This window comes from Silurus meridionalis, chromosome 5 (genome assembly GCF_014805685.1).
Source record: "Silurus meridionalis isolate SWU-2019-XX chromosome 5, ASM1480568v1, whole genome shotgun sequence".
In the NCBI taxonomy this organism is placed as follows: domain Eukaryota; kingdom Metazoa; phylum Chordata; class Actinopteri; order Siluriformes; family Siluridae; genus Silurus; species Silurus meridionalis.
This window is the reverse complement of record NC_060888.1, coordinates 3,772,167-3,799,143: the sequence shown is the minus strand read 5'-3', so window position 1 is coordinate 3,799,143 and position 26,977 is coordinate 3,772,167. Positions and strand designations below refer to the sequence as shown.

General features: G+C 38.5%; 1 protein-coding gene across 3 annotated transcripts in view; it reads right to left on the bottom strand.

Annotated features, from left to right (window-relative positions):
- The window catches only part of LOC124386140 (A disintegrin and metalloproteinase with thrombospondin motifs 2-like), a 132,427-nt gene that overhangs the window by 55,745 nt on the left and 49,705 nt on the right, over positions 1-26,977 (bottom strand). For all 3 annotated transcript variants that reach the window (XM_046849788.1, XM_046849790.1, XM_046849789.1), the window contains one exon: positions 25,457-25,628. In XM_046849788.1, coding sequence (XP_046705744.1) covers positions 25,457-25,628 — 172 coding nt within the window. The remainder of the gene's footprint in view (positions 1-25,456; positions 25,629-26,977) is intronic.

Below are 26,977 nucleotides of genomic sequence, written 5' to 3'. Positions count from 1 at the left end.
AGAATTTAATTTGAATTTTATTTAGCATTAAAGGGCAACAATAATAATAATAATAATAATAATATAAGGGATTCCTCCAGGAATGCAAAATTACATTTTAAAAAAAGAAAGGAAAAAAGGCAAAGGACTGCAGAACTGGCTCCGTCAACTCAAAAATATTTTCAGACTAACAAAGTACATTGTGGCTGTTTTCCTTACCATCTGCCCATCTGTTTTCTAGTCCACACCCACACAGCAACGACTAATGAACGTATTATTAGACGAGTTGAAGCGACACCTTATCAAGAGTCAATAAAGAATGCTGCTTGCATTCAACTGTCATATTAGTATCCAATTGCTCCAAAAAAAAAAAAAGTTCAACCCTGCCATGCTACTGCACTTTAACAGTATATGTCCCACAGAGATTCCTGTAGCCATCTCCTTTTTTTATTTATTTTGCTCAACTCGGTGAACCCTGCTTGCTGCACAGGTTTTAAAGAAAGAAATCATAAAGGTGTGGAAAAATATGTATGCAAATGACGCCTTCTGGATGCTCCAGCAGGGAATACACAAACACACCCTTTATGATTTATGGAAATTCATCAGCCATGTATACATTCTTTTAATTCAGCAATTATAACCAGGAATAACCAGGCTCTTTTTTGGAATGTATTATTTGTGTGTGTGTAATTATTGGTAAAATTATGTTTTTCATGTTTAAACACCCTAAAACGGACAGGCGCAGAGCTAGAGTTAGTAAAAAGTGCAGCTCATTCAGGGTAAATTTACAGTAGATTAAAAAGTCCTAGTAAAAGTCTCCTCAAATTAAAAAAATTCAGTAAAAAAATCATCTGAAATACAGTAAATAATTATATTTACTTCGTTACTGTCCACCACTGGTTAATTAACCCTCCCTTAAATTGTTCAAATTAATATGGACACTACACACAAAGCTTATATTCAAGACGCAACTAAACCCCGAAAAACTGAAGTGGATTTAAACGTGAGGACAATTGATGCTAACTACTAACAATGTTGCTAGCCAAATTACCTTGCTAGGAGTAAGCTGATGTACATGATGTACTATGGCTTTTTATTTAACATTAAGAAGTGAGTTTGCAAAGAAAAAAAGGGCAAATTAAAAAAAGCAATAAATCTATGATGCACTTGGCATTGTGGTTACATCAGGTCACATCACACCACTTAATATGTTGATTGTTTTCTTGAAACAGCATGCTAGTTAGTTGTGTATTTTGTAAAATGGGAAGGAAATGCATTCTTCACTGCATTCTTCATCTGCTCTACTCTACTGAATGTGTTTCATTTAAACACATTTAACACATTGAAAAAGATTATGGAAAACCTCTATTTTGTTCCTGTGGTTGTGTTGTTTTGGTTCCTATAGAGAATCTTTAGCATGAACCAAAGTGTTTGGTGTCCTCTTTATCTCAGGGCTGTGTTCCTTCAGCAGTGAAAAGAAACACGATCTCCCACACTGTGCGTTCCCGTTTTAATGAACTGCCATTTTAATGGGATTATCTCAGGCGGATTCGGCACAGCAGCAGATGTCCAGTGTGTGTCATTCCCTCCACAGGGTTTCCGAGGCATTTCCCAGTCTTTGGTGGGGATCGAATTCCCACTTGATTTGGGAAACACTTTGCTCCAAAGGTGGCATTTTGATTGAAATTATCCTTCCATTTTCAGATACAGAATTACAGTAGCCTAATACACGCATCAACCAGGCATAGTTGTGTGCAACAGACATATAGCACTCATTTACATACTGTATGTATGTATGTATGTTCATCCATAGATTTGAGAAGTCCTTGAATAAATAGTGAAGATGTTATAGCATTGTAAATAGAGTATAATTTAAGGAGGAGAAGAAAAAAGAAAGACGGGAAAGACAGTAGCTTATCCCGTTGATGGAATTTAATAAGCGATTTAAAAAGTGGGTTATTTTTCTCTCGTCCGTACACGACGCTAACCGGTATTTAATTCTCTTCGCTTCACTGCACAGGTAATGCCCTCTAATCTGACAACACAGAGAGAAAAAGAGAGAGGGGAGAGAGAGAGAGAGAGAGAGAGAGAGAGAGAGAGAGAGACGAATGAACGAGTGCATAAAAAAAATCCAGTAAAAGGTAAATTAGAAACAGTGATACAACCTTCTTCTTTGCAAACTACAGAAATGTAAAAGTTTTGGCTCTGCACGAGGTCCTGAGCAAGTTCTCCCCCGGCTTTACCCACCATGTGGGCGGCTTCCATACCGAACGCTTTCTAATGTGCTGCCAAACGAGGAAGTGACTGTCATTGTGCAAAAGTTGTACAAGAAATCTCAGTGCAAAAGCCAAACTTTTAGCTGCTTTTCCACACATACTGTATATACAGTGGAGTTTATAAGTAATTGGGCAGCGACACAGTTGTGCAGAATGTGCAGAATGCAGTTGGGGTGAAATTTTTTTATTATCAGCTTCCAGTCACTCTAGAAACTCTGCTTATGGAAACTGTAGCTTGACTCCATACTACGATGCCAAATGATCTTTATTACAATAAAGCCATGCTAGTAACCTTTACGTCTAATTAAAAACATACAAAATGACTCAAAATGACAGATTTTTTATTTGTTCCACTACATTTTGGAGTGTGTTTCTGGAGATTTGTGTGCTCATTCAGCCACAAGGGAGTTAGTAAAATCAGGTACTGATGAAAACGACCTGAAGAAGCCTGGGTTCTAAATCATTCCAAAGATCTTCAGTAGGGTTGAGGTCAGACGCTATAGCAGGCCTTTCAAGATCTTCCACTCCAATCCATGTAAAGCATATCTTCATAGAGCTGGCTTTGTGCAAAGAGGCATTGTCATGCTGAAACTGATTTGGGTCTGGGTTCAAGTAGAGCAAAATTAATGCTAAAAAATTAATGCTACTGCATCCATAAACAAACATATGTGTGCCTCATACATTGTGGTTTGGAGAAGAACCACGTATGGTCAATTGTCCCAAAACCTCTGTCGATATAATGTGTATGAGCAAAAAAATTTGTGGAAATTTTTTTTGTCTTTTATGTAAAGAAAAATACACAAAAATACTCAAATTGCAAAAAAACGAAAAATTTAAAAAGTAATATTATACCCCCTAAACAGACCATGTATGTAGTGCAGCAGCTGGAGAAATATTATTGTGGAGGTCAATATGGACTAGTGTATTTTTCCCCCTCTTTGTTAAACCTAAATACACACCGGCCAAAACAAAACCGGCTACAGCCCCAGGTTCCCGGACTACTCATTTGTCCGCCTCTATGATGTTATCACATCCATCGTTTTACTGTTGTCAGATTGAACACGAGCAGTAATACACTGCTTCTCCTTCACACTCGTCTGGAGGAAGATCAGTGACTGTAGCGGTACACACTTGCCCCATGGAGAGCGCTCCAATCCCCGTAAGAGTTCATTAAAATGCCTCGTTCACGCCATCAGGAAAAAAAAAAGAAACAGCAAAAGCAGGCAGTGATGGCGAACAAGTCTTATGAGTTGGTAAAGGAAATGTAGCTACAGTGCTTATACAGCGTTACACTAGAAAAAACAGACATGCTACCACCAACATCATGCTGGGGTCTGTAGCCACGGGTGGCAAGACACCAGCGTGTAGATACTTAATAACCATATTCTCAGGGCTCCTTTTTCCTTCTAGGCGAAAGCAAGAAAGTAAAGGAAGAAAGGATCAGATTCTTCCACCACTTCCATTCTTCCTCCTCCCTTTCTCTCTCTCTCTCTCTCTCTCTCTCTCTCTCTCTCTCTCTCTCTCTCTCTCTCTCTCTCTCTCTCTCTCTCTTTCTCTGTCTTGTTTCTGTGCGGCGCTGAAGGAGCCGACTCACTCGCTATCCAATTCTAATGAAGTGGGTCTCACTGTGGTGGCAGTGAAAATTGCCTTTTGGTCCCCACATGATCATGTGTGTGTGTGTGTGTGTGTGTGTGTGTGTGTGTGTGTGTGTGTGTGTGTGTGTGTGTGTGTGCGTGTCTATGTGTGTGGCCCAAACTCATGAGTTATGTTTGTGGGTATATGTCTATGGGACTAGTGAGCCTACATGTGTGTGTGTGTGTGTGTGTGTGTGTGTGTGTGTGTGTGTTTGTTTAGCTTATTATCACATTCAAATACAAGCTGTCACTGCATAAACAGCACACAAAGCACAGCTGACATGCTAAGCTACACAAATATCTCGTACACACAAACATGCACCGCTTAAATACAGCTAGGACTACACACACAGACACACACACACACACACACACACACATGTAAACACAGACATACAGACGCACACTTTCCTTACAGTGAAAAAAAAAAAACATTAAATATTCATTGTAGAAAAAAAGACTGAACTAGCAATTTTATGCCTGGGTATTACTTATACATTCCCTTGTTTCCATTTTTCCCACTGTCCTGCTAATCCAAAGACTAAAACACAAACACTCTGAAGTACAGTAGAATTTCAGTTTAACACAACATTCAACACAATGCAAAATAATTATGCTCAGGTTATGCTAATAATCCTAGGTATTAATGAACAATAGCTGCTTTGCAAGCTAGCAGACCTAGGACACAGTCACACACACACACACACACACACACACACACACACACACACACACACAGACAGACAAATACTGCTAAGCTAGTCAATGGTGTAGGAGGTGCTTCAATTAGCACTGTGCTAATATTACTGCTGCTGTGTGAGGTGAGTGCGGCGAGGCGAGTGAGGTGAGGCGAGGCGGCACAGCTAATGGAGCAGCCAGGCTGTTAAGGGGGCTGATTTATTGTTGCCAGCTCGGTTGAGACAGCCAGGAAGGAGGTGTATAAGAGCCGAGCCGAGCCAAAACCGACTGCTGATCCATGCTCATAGCACCGTGAACACTGGATACACTTTGCAGGAAAATAAAATCCCACAAAATGGAAATATCTTGTGTCACAGAGAAACTGAGGGTCCAACGCTTAGCACGATGTCTGATGAATATCTTAAAACTAGTGCTAAAATACCATTAAAACAACAAAAAAAAACCTTTGCATTAATCAGAAGTGTAGATAGAAAGCCTTTTTTTTCAGATAAATATATGATTTCAGACGCCATTTTATCCCAATTCAGTCATTTCTATTTCTGCGTCCTCAAAATCACACAAAGCTTTAACAATAAATTCCACATTTTTCTCCTCACCCCAGTCAGCTTACCAATCCAAGGCTCCAGCAAGTGACCTGGCATCTATAACACTGACCTACAGATATTGTGATATTATCCACCTTTGAGATCAAATGTGCTAATTCTTACATATTTTGATGAGATGAATTGAAAAACAGGTAATAAAGGTGCTGGTTGGCCAAAGTTGTCAAGAAAGATTTATAATTATCTATACATGATCTATACAAGTATATTTGCCTACAAGGGAGGGGGATGTCTGATGAACTTGATGCCTCATAAGTTTTTGCTAAAGGACGGTAGAACAATAAAAATAATAACATATGAAAGTTTATAAATTAATCTTCGCTTTGAGACTAATATAATATTATTATCTAACTATAATTTATTGAACTTTTACTGGAACCTTGTCATTTAACCTGATGTTGGAGCTTGTATTCTGTAATTATTTGCAATTCACGTTACATTTAGTACGCTTAAAACTGTATAATTTTAAGGTTATATCCTAATAGTCTACACAGCAATAAAACCAACCCAGCCACAATTCAGTCAATTTTTCATGAAAAAAGCATAAAACAATCAAAAAAATACTATAATTTAATGAAAAGTTACGTTATTGGTACCAATAAAAATATAAATGTATGATGATTGGTGTGATCCTAACCTTCAAATCCACAGTCCTACTAGTTCACAGCTAAACTAATAACCCATAATAAACCCATAGGTTTAATCACCAATCATCCGAGATCACTTTAGATTTTTTCATATCTCTTGAATACCTTTTGGATGTGCTAAGTGAAGTATGTGAATGTGAATGTGTAAGATAATGTGGTTGCGCATTTAAATAAATTAAACATTTATGCCACTATTAAAATTGAAATTCAGTGTACAGGATCTGGGGAACATATTAAAACATTGCTAATAGGATCATTTCCATAAAATGCTGTCAGAGGAAGATAGAAGTGCGAGCCCTGGCTCACGACTGCATTCTGATCCGGAAGGAAGGGAAACCTGACTGTACCCGCTGCACGCAGAACTGAATTCCCAAAGCTTACTGAATGAAAACTGCTTTTTCATGTGCTCATCTTTTTTAAAAGATTGTTAAACTTGGATCACGGCACGTAATCGGCCGTCTTGTGTATGAAAGGTATATTTATAATGATTAAATAAAATTCTTGAAATGTAATTTATTGTGAATAAAGTATTGTGCATAATGGTTGTGTTCAGTCAGGAAATGAAGGTGTGATGAGACTTGCATAGGTGACACATACTGATGGATACAAAGCCTAGACCTCCTTGACTGGGACTGATGGATACAAAACCCACACCTCCTTCACTGGGACTGATGGATACAAATCCCACACCTCCTTGACTGGGACTGATGGATACAAAACCCAGACCTCCTTGACTGGGACTGATGGATACAAAGCCCACACCTCCTTGACTGGGACTGATGGATACAAAGCCCAGACCTCCTTGACTGGGACTGATGGTTACAAAGCCCACACCTCCTTCACTGGGACTGATGGATACAAAGCCCACACCTCCTTAACTGGGACTGATGGATACAAAGCCAACACCTCCTTCACTGGGACTAATGGATACAAAACCCACACCTCCTTCACTGGGACTGATGGATACAAAGCCCACACCTCCTTCACTGGGACTGATGGATACAAAGCCCACACCTCCTTGACTGGGACTGATGGATACAAAGCCCACACCTCCTTCATTGGGACTGATGGATACAAAGCCCTCACCTCCGTCACTGGGACTGATGGATACAAAGCCCACACCTCCTTCACTGGGACTGATGGATACAAAGCCCAGACCTCCTTGACTAGGACTGATGGATACAAAGCCCACACCTCCTTCTCTGGGACTGATGGATACAAAGCCCACACCTCCTTCACTGGGACTGATGGATACAAAGCCAACACCTCCTTCACTGGGACTGATAGATACAAAGCCCACACCTCCTTCATTGGGACTGATGGATACAAAACCCACACCTCCGTCACTGGGACTGATGGATACAAAACCCACACCTCCTTTACTGGGACTGATGGATACAAAGCCCACACCTCCTTCACTGGGACTGATGGATACAAAGCCCACACCTCCTTCATTGGGACTGATGGATACAAAGCCCACACCTCCGTCACTGGGACTGATGGATACAAAGCCCACACCTCCTTCATTGGGACTGATGGATACAAAGTCCACACCTCCTTCATTGGGACTGATGGATACAAAACCCACACCTCCTTTACTGGGACTGATGGATACAAAGCCCACACCTCCTTCACTGGGACTGATGGATACAAAGCCCACCTCCTTCACTGGGACTGATGGATACAAAGCCCACACCTCCGTCACTGGGACTGATGGATACAAAGCCCACACCTCCTTCACTGGGACTGATGGATACAAAGCCCACACCTCCTTCACTGGGACTGATGGATACAAAGCCCACACCTCCTTGACTGGGACTGATGGATACAAAGCCCATACCTTCTTCACTAGGACTGATGGATACAAAGCCCACACCTCCTTCACTGGGACTGATGAATACAAAGCCCACACCTCCTTCACTGGGACTGATGGATACAAAGCCCACACCTCCTTCACTGGGACTGATGGATACAAAGCCCACACCTCTGAGTCTGACTCATTTAAAATCTACACCTCCACAAGCCCCACCTTTTGTAAACTGAGACTGGCTGATGCAAAGGCTCACGCCCTTTAACCCACACCTTTGCTAAGACTGACTCAAATGCCACACCTTATTAAACCACACCTCCTTAAGCCACACCCCTTTCACTGAAATAAAATTCACTGAGATTGATTTACACAAATGCCACATCTCCTTTACTCAGATTGGTTATTGTAATAAGCTACACCCCTTCCTTGGCACTGACTGACACAAAGGCCACATCGGAGCCTAATAAACTGAACTGACTGATGTCACTGAATGGATTTACTCAGTAAATCACACAGGCAATATCTCCTTCGTGGAACATTCTTATATTAAAAACATGTCAACCATTATTTCTTATCATTGATTAGATATTGATCAGAAATGTATAATGTATAAGACAGACACTGCTATTCAGTTTGTAAGCGGAGCCTTAATTACGTTTTGTCAGTTTGTGTCTTCATCGTGGCTCACCTCATCACAATCTTCCTAACACCAGTTTACAACAGATATTGGATTCCTCCATCTTAAGCCTCTATTTTGGATGTAATCGCACTAGGGCTGTCATACAATACCCTCTTGTCCATCTCCCCAAAGACACAAGGGTAATGAAAAGCTGTGAACTCCTTTTGAAAAAGAAATATGCCCAGATCGGAGCAGCAAACATCTGCACAGAGCAGGAGCAACAACGATTTCACTTTAACCATATGAATATTTCAGGAGCATCAGAATAAACAGTGTGTTCATTTAAATAAATGTACAAAAGATTTAAAAAGTTGATACACCTCCTGGTTAAACGGCAGGAAATTATAAATCATATCACAGAAATTACAACCCAGACTGGTGTGTACTATCTAATGATCACCATGAGCTGGATGACTGGTTTACTCTGAACATGACCATACTACAAAACATTGTATTTTAGTTTTTTTCTATGATATATTTTAATTTGGTTTTCAGCTGCATTGTAAAGGTCATAGGTTTGGAATTAAAGGTTAAAATTGTCTGATTTTTATTTGAAAGTCAGAAAGAAAGCATACGATAAGTTACAGTATGAGGTGGCATCAAAAAGTTTCAGGAATAGTTTTGATACATGCCTACAGATGGCAGCACAAGGCTGCACGCAGAGTCACAGGAAGCACCAACCTTCATAAGTCAGTGTGCCAAAAGACATTGTCCTGTGTACATCAGGAGCTGTGTTTCCACGTCTGCAAATTTCATCATGGACAGGAAGTTAGAATAAAGAGCAAACGTGCTATTCTTCATGTAACTGGCGAATCTGATGAGTAGTTCGAGGTATTTTAGATGGCATACAAGCTTCAAGAGAAGAAGAACAACACTGAACGACATTGATAGAACAGGAAACAGGATGAGTTTAACCCCTGAAAATGTTGAAACCATTCAGCAACTTGTGCATGAAGATCATCGGAAAATAATCCACAACACTGCTGCTGTTGTGAGTGTGTTATACAGAACAGTCCAGGCAATCCTTATGTGTAAGTTGAACAAGTGCGTGTTGCTGCCATGTTCATTCCCAGGCTGCTGATCCAGGAGCAGAAGGAACACACAGGTGTCTTTGAGGGAGGACATCCGGTGAAAGCAACCACAAAACTTTTTGATACAACCGCGTTCAAGAAAGGAAGGAACTAGACGGGTAGAAGTGGGGATGGAAGGAAGGAAAAAAATAATATAATAGGATATAGTACAAAGAAAGTAGATGCCTTTGTGTGTGTGTGTGTGTGTGTGTGTGTGTGTGTGTGTGTGTGTGTATGTGAGTGTGTTTGTTTAATATTCTCATCAGCAAATAAGTGGTCAGTTTTTGTTGGTTGAAATTAACTGTGTTGAGGTTCATTTATTATTAATTGGCTCTGGCAGACGTCCCTGAAAGAAGCTCTTCTGCTTCAGAATTCATGACAGAAAAGATTCTGAATCAAAGTGCAGCTAAGGTTTAGAAAAAACTCTTTTGTGTCTCCCTCAAAGTGTGACTGTGATCTTGATTGTAATGACATTATGCTTTTATTGGCAACACAAAAAATAAATAAAATAATAATAATAAAAAATAAAAAAATAAAAAATAAAGAATATTTTAGCCTCATAGGTTTTTTGAAGACTTGGCAGTGCTTCCCAGGAGATGTTTCACTCGCAAGTCACAGCCTCAACCGTTTCCATGAATAATTATAATTTTAACATTTAGCTTCTGCTTTCTGTCACGGCCACTGCCCTACACACAAAAGAAAGGAGGTAAGAAGAAGTTATTAGAATATGGAAGAAAGAAAGAAAGAAAGAAAGAAAGAAAGAAAGAAAGAAAGAAAGAAAGAAAGAAAGAAAGAAAGAAAGAAAGAAAGAAAAAGAAAGAAAGAAAATATGGTAGCATAAAGAAAGGAAGGAAGGAATACAATAGGATATAGTTCAAACAAGAAAGAAAGAAAGAAAGAAAGAAAGAAAGAAAGAAAGAAAGAAAGAAAGAAAGAAAGAAAGAAAATATGGTAGCATAAAGAAAGGAAGGAAGGAAGGAATACAATAGGATATAGTTCGAACAAGAAAGAAAGAAAGAAAGTAAGAAAGACAGAAAGAAAGACAGAGGAGCATAAAATAATCTATCGAAAAGGAGGTAGGGTAGGAAGGAAGGAAGGAAGGAAGGAAGGAAGGAAGGAATACAATAGGATATAGTTCAAACAAGAAAGAAAGAAAGAAAGAAAGAAAGAAAGAAAGAAAGAAAGAAAGAAAGAAAGAAAGAAAGATAGAAAGATAGAAAGACAGACAGAGGAGAATAAAATAATCTATCGAAAAGGAGGTAGGGTAGGAAGGAAGGATGGAAGGAAGGAAGGAAGAAAGGAAGGAAGGAAGGAAGGAAGGAAGGAAGGAAGGAAGGAAGGAAGGAAGGAAGGAATGAAGGAAGGATGGAAAACATTTTAAAATAATATAAATTATATATGATAGTACAGAATATAAGTAGAAAATATAAATATACAAAAAACCAGTGAAAAGAGAAAGAGAAAGTAAAGCTAAGTGTTTGTACAGTATCATTATTCAGAGACAGAAGAGTATGCTGTAAGCTGTATTTTTCATGACTCATGGCTTGGCAGGATGAGAAGCCAAACGCAGCAGTGTGGTGTCCAGGCTCAAAGTCACCAGGCAGAGGTTTGGGATGCAGCCAGCACAGCCGGGGCAAAGCACTACAGGGGCACTGAGCGCTGCCAAATGAGACGCCGAGTCCTGAAAAACTCAAGTAGTGAAACTTGTTTAGAAAACACCACCCACATATTTTACCATGGCTCTTTGGAACGAAACATATTATAATGGACACTACAGGACTTTTAAAAACTTAACTTTTTAATCCAAACGAGACCCATTGCAAAAGCAAAAGTTGTCTATTGACTTTCAAGAGAAACTGGCTTAAATAAAAAAAAATATATATATATATACAAACGTTTGTGGACACCTGACCATAAGATTCGTTTGTGCTTTTTTGAACATATATAATTACACAATTATTCCATATATATATATATATATATATATATATATATGGAATAATTGTGGCATTATATTTTCAAAAAGCACAAACGAATCTTATGGTCAGGTGTCCACAAACGTTTGTATATATATATATATATATATATATATATATATATATATATTTTAACTTTCTTTCGGCTTCTCCCATTAGGGGTCGCCACAGGGGGTCGCCACAGGGGTCGCCACAGCGGATCATCCGCATGTTCGCGTGACGCTCGTGTTGGAGGAAACAGATCACGATGCAATAATGTATAGATAATATTTTCAAACAGTGTGTGGTCTCCTTCCCGGGTGTAGCTGTGTGACCCTGAAGCAGAATACAGGACTGAAACGAGAGAATCTACTCAACATGACTCGAGAAAATCTGTCGTGATGACAACTCGTGGTGAACAAATGGAACAGTCCTGAAGGACTAGCTCTGAGAGCTTGCACATGTAGCCTGCTTTTCTGCTTCGACACTGCTTAGCCTTGTCCTTTTTTTTCACTGTCATGACTGTGAATATACCAAGCCCTGGTTCGTCTTTCATCCTAAAATATATCGAACAAAAGAAACGCTTAAGTAAAGCGCTCGGAAAACCATCCATCAATATATCTAACATAAGAACGCTCGAGCAAAGCGTTCAGAAAACATGACCGCTAAAGCCAGACGACTGTGACTGCAATACTGCTTATTGTACAGTTCTATAAACAAGGAATAAATAAACACTATAATACACACTTCACAATTTTTATCACGCTTACCATCCTCATATGAAAGTGCTATCTACCATCTTCTGCATACTTAAGCTCACAAATGCCCTCACTTCTTACTATACTTCCCATACAGAAAACAAGACTAATTTTGCTCTCTTGGACATCAGGCTGGAGATTTAACCTTACGATCCCTTGGCAACAGACCGAGTGTTGTTGCAGAAATTAAACAAAATTATAATAAAATTCAAGGTGAGCTATTATGCAAACAGGACTATGCACTCTAGACACAACAACATGCACAAATAAAATAGATGTTTTGTCTAGACCTAATTAGCCACGACTGGTGGGGTGCTATCTGACCTAAAGCCTGATGCGGACTTTGAGGAGAAAAAGAAGTGGAGGGAAAAAAGAAATCAATTTGACCTCATTCAATTAGCTGTGCCCCAAAGAAAAGGAGATCAGCTTCCTGAAATTACTACAGATCATCGTTTAGTTGGCGAGCCGTGTGGGGTTTTTTTTGTTTGTTTTTTTAACTATTAGTCCACTCTTGATTCTGCTATAATGAAATGCATGTATTGTATGTGGAATGTATCTCATAGACCGTCCATCATAATCTGATAGCATACAAGATGGTCAGACTTTCTTATAAAACATATATCTTTGATAAATTCTGAATAAAATTATTATTTTAAAATGCATCTGAGAGACATTATAGGCGTTTACATCTCACGTACATTTAAGGAGAAGGTGTCTCCTAAATGAAAAACAACGGCATCATAAACACAGAATAGGTAATGGGTCAGGTAATGAAACGGCAAAACTGGAAACATGATGAAAACTGGAAAAAGATGAAAAAAAGCAAAGTAAGAAAATCAAATCAACAAAATTTTTTCATTTTATTCTAAATCAAATCTCTAGAATTTGCCTCTACAGTAGGCGTGGTGCATCAAGACATCTATGCTTATTTCCAGCTGAAATTACACATGAACAACCACATATACATCAACCACTAAAAAGTGTACAACCTAGCATCTGGTTATTAACTGGAAACAGCTCAGAAGCCACGTACACCACTCTGAGTCTTAATCACGTGCTCGCTCTATCTCTCTCTCTCTCTCTCTCTCTCTCTCTCTCTCTCTCTCCGGAGTCAGTTAACCATCTGAAATCAATTGAAATGCTCTTACATTCACTCGCAACAGTGCCCCAGCATGAGTCCTGTAATAATGATACCGTTTCGGTGGCAGGATGTAACGCACTCGCGATTTTACACCACATTTTAAAGACATGTTGCTTAACAATAACTGGTTCAAAACGCTTTCCCTGTCACCTTTTATATTGTCTAGAGCATATTCAAGTTACACCCCTCAGAACATATTTGCAGTTTGATCTCAGAAAGTTTTCTGGTTGCCAGCAGAAATGGAGAACGTTTATATGAAATGTCTTAATGAATTCTGATAGGCTCGAGGTGTCAGATGGGAATTCGATTACCTCGGAAAGCATCTCTAAATAAGGGCATGACAACATCTATTAATACAGCCATGTTGTGCATCGCTGTAGAGTCAATCTTTAATGAGAAACATGTCATATGTATCAGTCAAGTAATTAATCGTATGGATGCAGATCAAGAAAATGTGCAGGATTCATCATTCCGGGCCGGGCCTTGGTGCATCCGGAGATTCGATAATCCTGGGAATGCGGCATGAGCTGGGAAAACATCTATTACAAGCCAAAATTCATATACACTGTATGGATAAAAGTTTGTGGACACCTGAGAATAAGATTGGTATGTGTATGGTATTGGTATTGGTATGTCCATATAGTGTAGGCCTGTTCACCTAGGGACTTCTAAGTAACATATAAAAAACGTAAAAAAAAAGTTAATCGAAAAACAATTAGACAAAATATTAGTCAAATGCCAAAATACATGTTTACAATACACGTTTTTTTTCCTTTCTTATTTCCAAGAGACATCTTTTAACAAAAAACATTCAACAACAACAAGAGCAACACCATTCCAGCAACCATTTTAGTATCTTCTCAAGGGACAAAACTATAGAAGTGAAACTTGGATATATTTTTGAGTATTCAATGTGCAGTTCGTATAACAGTACAGATTAACTGTCCTCTAAAAACAACTCAACATTATTGTCTAAATAGCTGGCAACAAAAGTAAGTACACCCTAAGTGATAACAGCTGTATTGTGGTGTAAACATGCCACGCCACATGTCCTATTCATCATGTTTTTGTCTGCTTGGCAGGACCATACAAATTTGTGTATCTTGTATTAGAGCAGTTAAAATTTGGCGCTTTGAGTCCAATTCTCTCATGCTGACCACTGGATGTTCAACATGGACCTTATGGTAAAGAGAATAAGAATTGTTGCTCCCCACAAAGATGGGCCAAGGCTATAAGAAGATCTGTAACACCCTAAAACTGAGTTTCATTACAGTGGCCAGGGTCATAGAGAGGTTTTCCAAGACCGGTTTCACTCAGAACAGACCTTGCAATGGTCAATTAAAGAAGTTGAGTCCTTGTGCTGTGCGTCAGGTGCGGAAACTGGCTTCAAAAAACAGGTACATGAGTGCAACCAGCAACAAGTCAGTTTGCATGGCCGTCGTCCCAGAAGGAAGCCTCTTCTGAAGCTGGTTCACAAGAACTCTGCAAGTGGTTTGCTGAACACAAGCTGTCCAAGAGCATGAATTACGAGAACCATGTCCTGTGGTCTGATGAGACTGAGATAAACTTGTTTGGCTTAAATGGTGTCCAGCATGTGTGCCGACGCCCTGGTGAGAGGTACCAAGAAAATTGTGTTTGGCCTACAGTCAAACATGGTGGTGGTAGCATCATGGTCTGGGGCTGCATGAGTGCTACTGGTACTGGGGAGCTGCGGTTCATTGAGGAAAACAGATTTCAACATGTACTGTAACATTCTGAAGAAGAACATGATGCCCTCCCTGCAGAAATGGCGGTTTTCCAACATAATAACAAGCCCAAACACAATATCCAAACTTTTTTCCTCTTTTGTACTTCTGAATTCACAAAACATCTGATTGTGTGTACGCTGAGAGATTTTCAGGGTCAAATCTGACGGTAATGCGTCGAATCCAAAGGCAGTAATTACTAATTTCTAGTGTTTAACCCAAAAACTCCATCTAGAGAATCACCCTGCGATTTTCCCTCACTCTCCACGCTGAGTAATGATAGTGGTGTGGCTGTGAGAGTGATGGCTCAGAAATACGCTCGCAGGAAACAAGCATGCAGCACTGTGTTTCAGTTAAACACTAGTCATGGGAAGTAACAGAAGCTGCAGTTACCCTAAAACCAGCTGTGCAGATTCGGCTGATAAAATGTATAATAATAGGTACAGATTATTAAAAATAACAATTAAAATAAAAAAAATAAAAAAATAAAAATAACAGCTCATAAGCCAATGGAAAATGTATCATTTCCATTAAAAAATGTATATTTATTTATTGTCGACAAAAAAGGTTTCAATTTTTGTTTAATTATTTTCATCCAGCAGCATGTCAAAGTGTTTCATTTCTCATATATATCATTTTTACTTGTTAATCAATAACCATTTTTATCCACTCCTAGTTACAATAAATGTAATGGAATTATATGAATTGATATGAATTGATATGAACGATATGAATATGGAATTCCTCTTATTTTATTATTAATTCTTAAAAAAATTAATATAGCCTTTTTTTTTTATCCTTTGCACTTTTTTACTTCATTTTGTATCATTGACCGGCCATGAAAATCATTTTGCTTCATGACATACTACGTTCTGAATTAAAAAAAAATACAAAATACAAAATGCAGCATCTTCCATCCTGAAAATGTCTAAATCAGCTCCTGAACCCGAAGGTTCATAAACCATTCTATCAACCATCAAACACTTTTAAACTTATTATTAGTTGTAGGAAATGTACAGCATACAGCATACATGTTTTCATGAATAACCGATAAATATAAAATTGTAAATCATAACATATAGAATACAATTCGAGACTTTCGGATCGATTGGAATTGAGAAGGTAAAAATACTATTAAAAAAAAGATTCATAAATCACAAATTCCACACTTTCTTGGAAAACTTATTAGAGTACAACAAACTGACTGAAACACCAGGAATCATGCAACATCTGTCAGGCTTTTATAGACTTCAATCAATTGCTATTCCAGGTGTTAAAGGTAAAAACAGAGATAAATAGAAAGAACAGGGAAAATAAAAGAGGTTTGGTGAAGGAAATACTACAAGCAGCTGCTTTCTCTTCACTCTTCTTCTCATGTCCGCTGGGTTTCTCTCCGGTGAGACCGGGTGTGTTATTATTCAGTAATATACGGCCTCGTGGAACAGATGTTATGGAGTCAAGAATCCCTAAAAAAGGGACCACTGAAATGTACTAGTTTGTAATCTGTCCAGTTCAAACACATTGAAGGAACTGCACCAGACTGAGCAAGGCGGAAATATGCGCTGGTGTTTCATGCCTTATTTTGGTTTAACGATAACGATTATGTTTTGATGCATGTGAATGTTTTACCTCCAGCTGAAAAGACTGATCAAATATTGTTTATAAAAACAAATTTATATGTTATTAATATTGTAAAAAAAAAAAAATTGTGTATAAAGCATAGACAAGGAAAGGCAAAAATCTGCCCCATGACCCTGTCGCCGGTTCACCACTGTTCCTTCCATGGAGCACTTTTGATAGATACTGACCGATGCAGACTTGATAGATGCTCTGACCCAGTCATCACAATTTGGCTCTTGTCAAACTCGCTCAAATCCTTACACTTGCCCATTTTTCCTGCTTTTAACACATCATGTTAAAAGCAGATCTATCTATCTGACATTTTTACAGTCTTATATTGCCCATTGTTGCCTTGAATTCCTGTTCTCGATATGTTGTGGGCTCTGAGATGCTCTTTTGCTCACGGTGGCTGTAAACAGTAGTTCTTCTGACTAGCCTAGCCATTCTCCCCCTCTCCTTAACAAACTGTTCCTGCTTGCACAACTGCTTTTCACTGGATGTTTTGATTTTTTTTTTATTATTTCTCTGATTGTTTGATGGAAACTAGACTGTTGTGTGTGAAAAATCCCAGAAGATCAGCAGATTCTGAAATACCACACCAGCCCCGTCTGGCACCAACAATCATGCTAAAGATAACATTTTGTCCCAGTTCTGAAGCTTGATGAGTATTAATTGAAGCTCTCAAGCTTGTATCATGGGACCTTGATCTTTACTTGCACCCAAAAATATGTACTATATTACATGGACAAAACTATTGGAACAACTGTCTTCTCCAGCCATAGGTTCTTTTTTAAACTGTTAGCACATAGTTAGAGGGACACAATTGTATTGAATGTTTTTGGATGTGGTAGAATGAAATTTTCCCTTTGCATAAAATAGGAGACTCAAAACTGTTCCAGCATGACAATGCCCCTGTGCACAAAGCCAGCTCCATGAAGATGTGATTTACATGGGTTGGAATTAAAGATCTTCTGCTACGGAGCTCTGACCTCAACCCTACTGACCACCTTTGGGATGAATGTGAATGCTGACTGCACCACAGGCCTCATCACTCATCTGCATTAGTACCTGACTTTAATAATAGCGGTGTGCCTGAATGAACACAAATCTCCACAAGCAAACACCAAAATCTAGTGGAACATCTTCCTGGAAGTGTGGAGGTTATTTAACAGCAAATGAGACCAAATATGTAAATAATAATATATAAATCTATGATATATAATAAATATAATATATAAAAATTGTACTTTTCGTGAGAGAGCTAAGGAAAAACAGAGACAATAAGAAAATTATTTTCATTAAATAAATATGTTTCCACTCAGAAAAAATTTCCACTCAGAAAAAATTTTCAGCTACTTTTGTTTTGTGAGGACATTTGGTTGGTACCCACTAGTAAAATCTAAACCTCTTTTTATAACACTGGCACCAGTAAAAAAAATAAAATAAAGAGAAGTATATTTTAGGTACTCAATTAGCATGCTAGACAAGGTGTTGATGCACTCCGAAGGACTTAAAATATGCCCTGTTTTTTAGTAAGTTACTTTTAAAATGAAGGTCCAAATGGATTAACTTTCAGTCTAAGGGTTCTTAGTGTGTTGCCAGACACATATTTCAGTTCTTGCCTCATAAACGCGCCTCCAGGGGGGATTTTCCATCCATTTCTCCCTTGGGAAGTTGATACTTTAGCTAGTTCCTAGGGTTTTAAAAAATAAATAAATAATTGGATTATTATTTAAAGCCGGGTGCTAGCCGGTGTCATTAGGAAATATACATGTGCTTCTTTGTAAAAATCCATTTGTCTGGAAGGCTGTATGTATTTAGACATCACAATGCTATTGAGATCTTGATTCTGATTGGTCAGGAGGTGTTGATTCATTTTCATTAAAAGCATCTCTGACAAGAGTTCCACCTCCATAAGCATAAGCTTCTGGCCCAAGGTCTTATTCAGAGCTGGACTAGGCAAATTAGAGCCAGGAGTTTGCAACAACATCTGTCTGTCTATCTGTCTGTCTGTCTGTCTGTCTATCTCTCTGTCTGTCTATCTCTGTCTGTCTGTCTGTCTGTCTGTCTGTCTGTTTGTCTAGCTAGCTAGCTAGCTAGCTATTTTTTTAAAGAGCACAGTCAATACACTGACATTTTCAGAGCACAGTCAAAAAGATGAAACCACAGAAGCAGACTGACAAGAGATTTTGACCTCTCATTGACCTTTATAAAATAGCAGGTCTCAGACCTTATTTTTATTTCCTTCTCTGCACCTTTTAAGTGTTGTTTTTTTTTTTTAATAAAACAGGGTGGTTTTGGTAGCCTCAGCACAGAAAGCCACTGATACGCCTGCCTTTTATACAGTCTTTTGGAGGAGTAGCTGTTCACTAGATCCAAGACAATTAGATATAAAATGCTTCACAGCAATAGAGAAAGATTCTTTTGTACTCTAATACTTTTCTAGTGTAGTGTAGTGTAGTATATATATATATATATATATATATATATATATATATATATATATATATATATATATATATATATATATTTATTTATTTATTTATATATATATATATATATATATATATATATATATATATATATATATATATATATATATATATATAAATGGTGGGCCGTCAGGCTTTGCTGGCCTAAGCACTATCAGAAGCACTGACCTACATTTACAACCTAAATTCAAAAAAATTGTTCCATTAAATTTTATTAATTTATTCTCAACAGTTTATTCTCTTCATTTTGTAGCATTTCTCTTGGCTGCACTGCTTTCAGTACGTGTATGTGGATATTAGATTTTTTTTGTCCACTCAGAATTCAGCCTCTATGTGCTGCCATGTCAATCAAATCTGCCCAGGGCCTTCAGAATCAGCACTGCTGGCCGATGAAACTTAGAGAATATTATGAATGGGTCTGTTTCTTTAACCAATCAGATTTCATATTCGCCTCACAGGGCAGCTAGACATCGTGAGGAGGTCGGCCAACCCCAAAGCTAGCTAGTTTGTCTCAGCCCGGGAAAGGGTTTGTTCGCAGAGTGATAGCAGGATTGATTTGTAATAGAGTATCTGCAAGAGTGAAAGGGAAAGTTTACAGGACTGTGGTGAGACCTGCGATGTTGTAGGATTTCGAGACAGTGGCATTGACTGAAAGACAGGAGGTGGAGCTGGAGGTAGCAGAGCTGAAGATGTTAAGATTTTCATTGGGAGTGACGACGATGGACAGGATTGGAAAGTTTATTAAAGGGACCACAAATGTATGACGTTTTAGAGAAATGGTGAGAGAGGCAAGATTGAGATGGTTTGGACATGTGCAGAGAAAGAACATGGGGTATATCAGTAGGAGAATGCTAAGAATGGAGCCGCCGGGTAGGAGAAAAAGAGGAAGACCAAGGAGGAGGTTTATGGTGTGGTGAGGGAAGACCTGCAGGTAGTTGGTTAGAAAGAGGCAGATGTAGAGGACAGTGGGGTAAAGAGATGGATGATCCGCTGTGGCGACCGCTAATGGGAGCACTCTTCTGGGTAGTTCCACTAGGTTTTGGAGTGTGCTTGTGGAGATTTCTGCTAGTTCAGCCAGTACAAAATTGTGAATGGAGTCAGGCACTAATGTACCTGAGGAGGCCTGTGAGCTGAGGAGGCCTGGGGTGCCGTCAGAATTTCAATTCATTTCAAAGGTGTTCAATCAATTTGAGATCTGAGCTCTATAGTAGGCCACTCAAGACTTTCCACTCCAACCCTTATTTTCATGGAACAAAGTCATCCTATACATGTGTGTGTCTCCAACTTTGTGGTAACAATTTTGGAAAAAAAAAACACATATAGCTGGAAAGGTCAAGTGTCCCAATACTTATATACTATACAAATTAAAATGACAGTGTTGGATTTGGTGCTTATTTATTTTGCTGTGTTTGCCGTCATCCATCCGAGAGGCACGGCATGAAAGAAAAGACGAGCCAATTATGATTAATAAGTCACTATTATCTGCAGCTCATGTGGGTGTTACGCACAAATCTCAAACATTTACAAATCTGGGCTGAGTGAATGTGACAATGACGTGTTACTACACTGGGCTTTTCAGTGCATACTCGGCTCACCGCCCACCACACTAGAGACCAAAATAATTGATCACAGAAAACAGATTTAAGAATTAGTAAGACAAGAGAACCATCCCATTTTATTCTGAGTGAAGCTGCACAATTTCACAATTAATTTTATTTGTCACACTGTACATTGATAAGAATAAAATCTCAAATAAATTAAACTATGAAATGCTGAGCCAGAATATATAATAACTATATTATGTGTTATGTGATCAGAGATTGATCAGTTGGTGTTATTAGAGTTTGAGTAATAAGTGAGATGTGGGTTTAGTTAATGAGTGGAATCTGTGTTTGATTAATCAGTGTGATCTGCGTTTAATTAATCAGTGTGATCTGGGTTCAATTTATCTGTGTGATCTGGGTTCAATTTATCTGTCTGATCTACGTAGATTTAATTGGTGTAATGTGATCTTCGTTTGATTAATCAGTGTGATCTTCGTTTGATTAATCAGTGTGAACCTGGTTTGATTAATCAGTGTGATCTTCGTTTGATTAATCAGTGTGAACCTGGTTTGATTAATCAGTGTGATCTTGGTTTGATTAATCAATGTGATCTGGGTTCGAATAATCAGTGTGTTCTGGGTTAAATGTATCTGTCTGATCTGGGTTTAATTAATCGGTGTAATGTAATCTGGGTTTGACTAGTCTGTGTGATCCTGGTTTGAAAAATTGCTCTCATCTGGGTAAGATTCATCAGTGTGGTTTTGGTTTAATTATTATATGTGATCTGGATTTGATCAATTGGTCTTATCTGGATTAGATGCATTTTTTGTTTGATCTGGGTTTAATTTATCAGTGTGATCCTTGTTTGATTTATCTGTGTGATTTGGGCTTGTACAGAAAATAAACACAAGCTACATCTCGGGATAACATTACTTTTGGTAGATGTCTTTAAAAAGCTCTGGGAAAATGGAGATGAGAAACATCCAGGTGACATCAGTAGCTCCAAATCTCGTTGTTGATAATTTTTCTATAACAGCATACTTCTAAATGCTAAACGATCACCGTCACACAGTCATATGCACAAACCAAGCACGACATATGAAATCAGCAGGACTGCATCAGTAGGCAACCAGAGATATAAATTCTCAGAAAATGAACTAGTTGATGGAGGAAAACACCATGTGGAATGGTGAGCTTTAGGTCACATGACAATCTGGCCTTCGGAACAGCGACCATCATCGAATAGCCACGTCAAAGTTCATATTATCCAAACAACACTAGTACTAGGTGTCAGTCGTACAGCTTTTCAGCCGTCTTTCTCCTGCCTCCTTCTCAGATCTTTGCGCTAGGCGTTCCTATGGAAACTCAGAGCCGTTCCCCTTCTCCTGGGCGTTTTCCTCCTTTATTGGCTGCACAGGAGTCTGGCGCTTGTGCTCAGAATAGACTTGATCTATCCCTCCTCACCAACCCTGAATTCACATGTACAACACAGATATACCCCTGGACTCACCAGAACATAACTAATGCTACTTAGCAATGTAGCATAGCACTCCACATGATAGCAAACAGATATAAATCAGAACTCAGGAAGGGGAAGGATGTGAGGAAATTTGCCTTTTGTATTTACATTACAGAATAGCATCTAGCATAGTGCTATAACAGAGTAGCACAACCTCAGCTCAGTCATAAATAAAAGACTTAGTGATGCTGGAGTTGTTCTTGAGAGAATAATAAAGTTTTCTTATTATGAAAATGGCTTTGACCAGGAAGCTTTACAGGAGACCTAGGTTTTAAAAACAAACATCTTGTACTGTGTGAAACCAAATAATATGATTTTAGTCATTAAATGGCAGATGCAAAAAATTTATAACACCCTGGCTAGTTTACTTGTACTTAGCAACACAGTATGTTTTTATGCTTTCAGCTGTCCAACGTAGCAGCTAAAAGACCACAAATACTTCAGGCTAGCTTATTTTAAAAGGTATGCTAGTAATTACTGTGGTCATGTTTTAAGTCTGGAATCTAATATGTTGTAGCTAGCCTTAGTTTTCTAGAAATTTCCAAAGCCAAAAAAAACCCTTAGCTTTTATTTAGCATAGATCTTTCCTCAAATCTGAGTCACTGAATCATCAGTTCAACTCATAAAATGAAAGGTTTATTTGAAAATATTGTAAAATGCTACATCACACTCAAAGACAAAGTTATCTAGCATGCCAACCGTGTGCTACGTTAGCTAGGTCCTTGTTGCGGATTAATTTAAATGACTGTTAATGTAAATCGTGTTTAAAAATCTCAGGGTTGTTCAACTAAGGCAAAACTATTTTTCCTGTCACTCCACCACATTATTTATTAAGCAACTGGAATCATGCAAATATATTACAGAACCCAGCCCTAACACCAGGAGTGTTAGCATGAAACGTGCCATTTCTCACTTACTCAGCACTATTTGGCTCTCCTTCTATTATACAGGGAAATTTTACCCTTCAAAACATCCCCTGAATTTTGAAAGCCATCTTTTATATTTTAATGACTTCAGACTCCATTGTTTTTCAAGGCTTTCCTCAGAGTCCTGGAGGAATGCTACATGTTTTTCACCTTTACCAACGCTTTCACACTTCCAGGTATGAGACTTAGCTCCTGTTTTCTCAGGTTTGAGGCAAACATGAATCATATTGAAGATGCAGTGCAAAAATGAAAATATGTCTTAGCTAATGAAAAAAAACCCCACAGAGAATAGCTATGGTGAAGTCTTAACATAAATAAATATATACATGCACAAACAGTACTGTGCAAAAAAAGTCTTCTAAAAAAGGCCACCACCCGCTTTGTTGTTGAGTGGCAGACGCAAAAGTGTCCTAGCTGATGCCCAATTCTGTGATCTTTGGCATTTTTAATGAAATGATGTGATGCTTAAGCATATCTTACAAAAGCCTGGTGTAATAGACCTTTTTTTACAGCAATTGTTCTGACATAAGTAGTAGAACAAATACAGGTGTTAGTGATGACATTAATTATGGTTCCAGTTAAGTTTTACGAGAGCCAGGTTCCTGCTATCGCACAAGCGTGAGGGGAAGTCACAGTAAATTCTTGCAACTTTAGCCTAAAGAAACCGTTTTTCTGTATACACACACACACACACACACACACACACACACACACACACACACACACACACACTCATTTTGGGTCATCAGTCCAGCTTCTGACATGTTGGCAGTTAGGAGGAAACCAGAAAGGAAACTAATGTTTGCAGGCAGAGCAAATAAAACCTGACCCAGCTAGAGATCAAACCAGGTAAGCTACCACCTGAGGCACAATTTATTTAATTGTTTATTTATTTATGCATCATATTTCGTGTAGTAGTTATTTATTTAGCAGTGCATTTTAATGTTTGTTTTTCAATTTATAAGTATTTTTATTTATTTTTATTGAAATGTTTTTGTATGCATATATGCATTTGCGTTTGCATTTTTATTAGTTTGTTTTTAATGTATTTTTATTTATTTACTTACTTGTGTTTTTGAATGTAATTATTTATTTGCACATACTTTATTTATTGATTTATTGATTTATTTATTTATTTATTTATTAGGGGGAAAAATACAAATCTGTCAATTTCAAGGATGAAATGAGTAAAAGGTCTAAATAATCTCACAGCTACTGTATTTTATTATATTAAATATAAGAAAAATGTATCTAATGTTCGTTAATTCAAAGATGTTATGATATATGTGTCTATTTCAGAGCTCACTGAAGCAAATATGCCTTTAAAATTCTGCTCACTAATTCTATGGAAGAGTTTTTTTCTTCTACTTTGTGTCTTTGTATGCTCTTCTCTATTACAGACACCTACAGACTCTGCATAGTATCAGCTTCTTAATTATAAGACAGGACCTTCCAGATCCCAGTGTGAAAGCTTTGGATGAATGATAAATGCCCGGGCGTGTGAGGAAGGCAGAATTCGTTTGAACAACTTCAGCACATCCTGTCTTCTTATCTAATAAATCTAACCCCTCCCTATCGTTTTGAAAGCCTCTGATTACTTTATCATGTTGCAGCATGCTTCTTGTTCTGCCCCTTAACATGCACGCGATCATAAATGTGTGTGAAGGCTAGCACGTTCAGAGCTGTCCCGACCCCATCGATCACACGCAGCAAGAGTCCAGCCGGCTCCATAGTAACAGTCTGGCTTCACCTATAGGCCAATGTTTAAAAGCGAACACCTCGTTCTCTCCCGAACACAGTCGCATGCACACGCTGGAGCTTAATATGACATAATCTAATCCTTTTCTTCATTTCTGTGAACTGCTGAGAGAGATCGCATGGTCCCTTATGTTGGCGGATAGATGCACAGAGCAGCACAGAGGCTTGCACTATGAAGGTCCAAGGACAGGTCACTGTGTTCGCCCGAACACGTCTCAGAGGCATTTTATTCCGACCATGAATTGCCTCACATATTCACCAGGGAAAATAAAAGAATGGGGAAAGGGTTAGTGTTGCAGCCATGCTGGACAGATACACCACTGAGGATCTCGTGTACTGTATATGCTGCATCCAAGCATCTAAGTGCACATTTTCTATATTTTGTGTTGCTCACTTGAAATATGACACTGTAGACAAGAGTGATGAAATTAAAACTTGGTTCCCTTTTGTTAAACACAACATAAAGTCAAAACAATTTGGGATGCCTGCCCACAATCGTAACCCAAAATGAACGCTGATTTTCATGTAGTCATTCAAACAAGTGGGTTTTGAAAAAGATCTGCCTCAACCTCCAACTCTTAAAATACTAAGACAAAGCTGACCTCTGGAATGAAGGCCTGCAGCGAGTGGGCTGGCGGGAGGCTTCTTCACAGCAGCAGAACGGTAAACAATGTGAGGACGACCACCACCACCATCCTCCTGCTCTATCACTTGGTGTCCTGTCTCCACTGGCTCGATGAAGAACTCCTCCTTCTCAGTTCGGATCATTCCTGCCTGAGAGAAAAACAAAAAGCACACAAAATTATTATAATTCCCCATTAGATAATAGATATTCGTGTTGTTTTGGAAACAGACAGACAAAGATCTACATTATATGAACTATAAAGTACTGAGACACCCGTCTTTTCCAGCTATATGTGGTTCTTCTCCATACTGTTACCCCAAAGTTGGAGGTACATAATTGAATAGGGTGCCTCTGAATGCAGCACCATCAAATGTTGCCTTCACTTAAACTGGGGGACCCAAATCTGTTCCAGCATGACAATGCCCCTGTGCACAATGTGAGCTCCATGAAGATGAAGATGGGTTATAAAGAAAGATCTACTGCTATAGAGCTTTGACCTCAACCCTATTGAACACCTTTGGGATGAACGTGGACGCTGACTGCACCCCAGGCCTCCTCACCTCCCCTACATAAGTACTTGACTTTAAATAAGCAGAAATCTCCACAAGCACACTCCAAAATCTAGTGGAACCTCTTCCCAGAAGAGTGGAGGTGATTTACAGAAAATGGGGACTAAATGTGGAATGATGATCTTATAATGAGGTGTCCACAAACATTGGTCCATATAGTGTATTAATACCACGTCACTCAATTCAAGAATTGTTGTTGTTGTGAGAATGTTCTCTGTTTGTTGTTGCATTGTAGGACAAGTGACTAAGAAAATGCATTTACAATACATCACATATGAAATATGTATGTGACAACTGAACAGCTTTGGTCTTTGCACTGCATGGAGGGAACTTTGAGGAAACCCCACACATACAGGACTAAGGAGGGAACCCCCAACCTCCAAATGCAATCAATGTAACAACACTGTCGCATAAGCAGTATAAAATACTTTAGAAGAAGATCCCATCACACCATTTCTTTTCTATGACAGCACAAACCCTGTCATATTTAACTCCTCACAAGACTATATTTCATTTTGACCACATGGTGCCAAAACTGTTTCTCAAGTCCAAAAATATTCTCACAACCATTGGCAACATAAACAGTGCCCTTTTATTACTACTACTCCTCTGGGAAAAATAGACTTATCATTTCTGGAAATCTATATAATGGCTTTAGCAAAAAGGACTCCAAAAGGCAAACAAGGCCAAGTGGAAATAGAATACAACGGAACAACAATAGAACACAAACCATGTGTCTTGCATTTAGTTGTTAACCTCAGTGCGTTAACCTCCATTTGTGATTCTGGTTCCTGAAGAAAAAAGTAAAATAAATAGATAAATAAATAAAAAACTACAAGCAGTCGCCCCATAAACTCTGTACTCCTCCACAGAGCTTTTATTTTATATCTTTTTCTCCAAATATAATATTGTGCTGCCTTTTTTTGTCT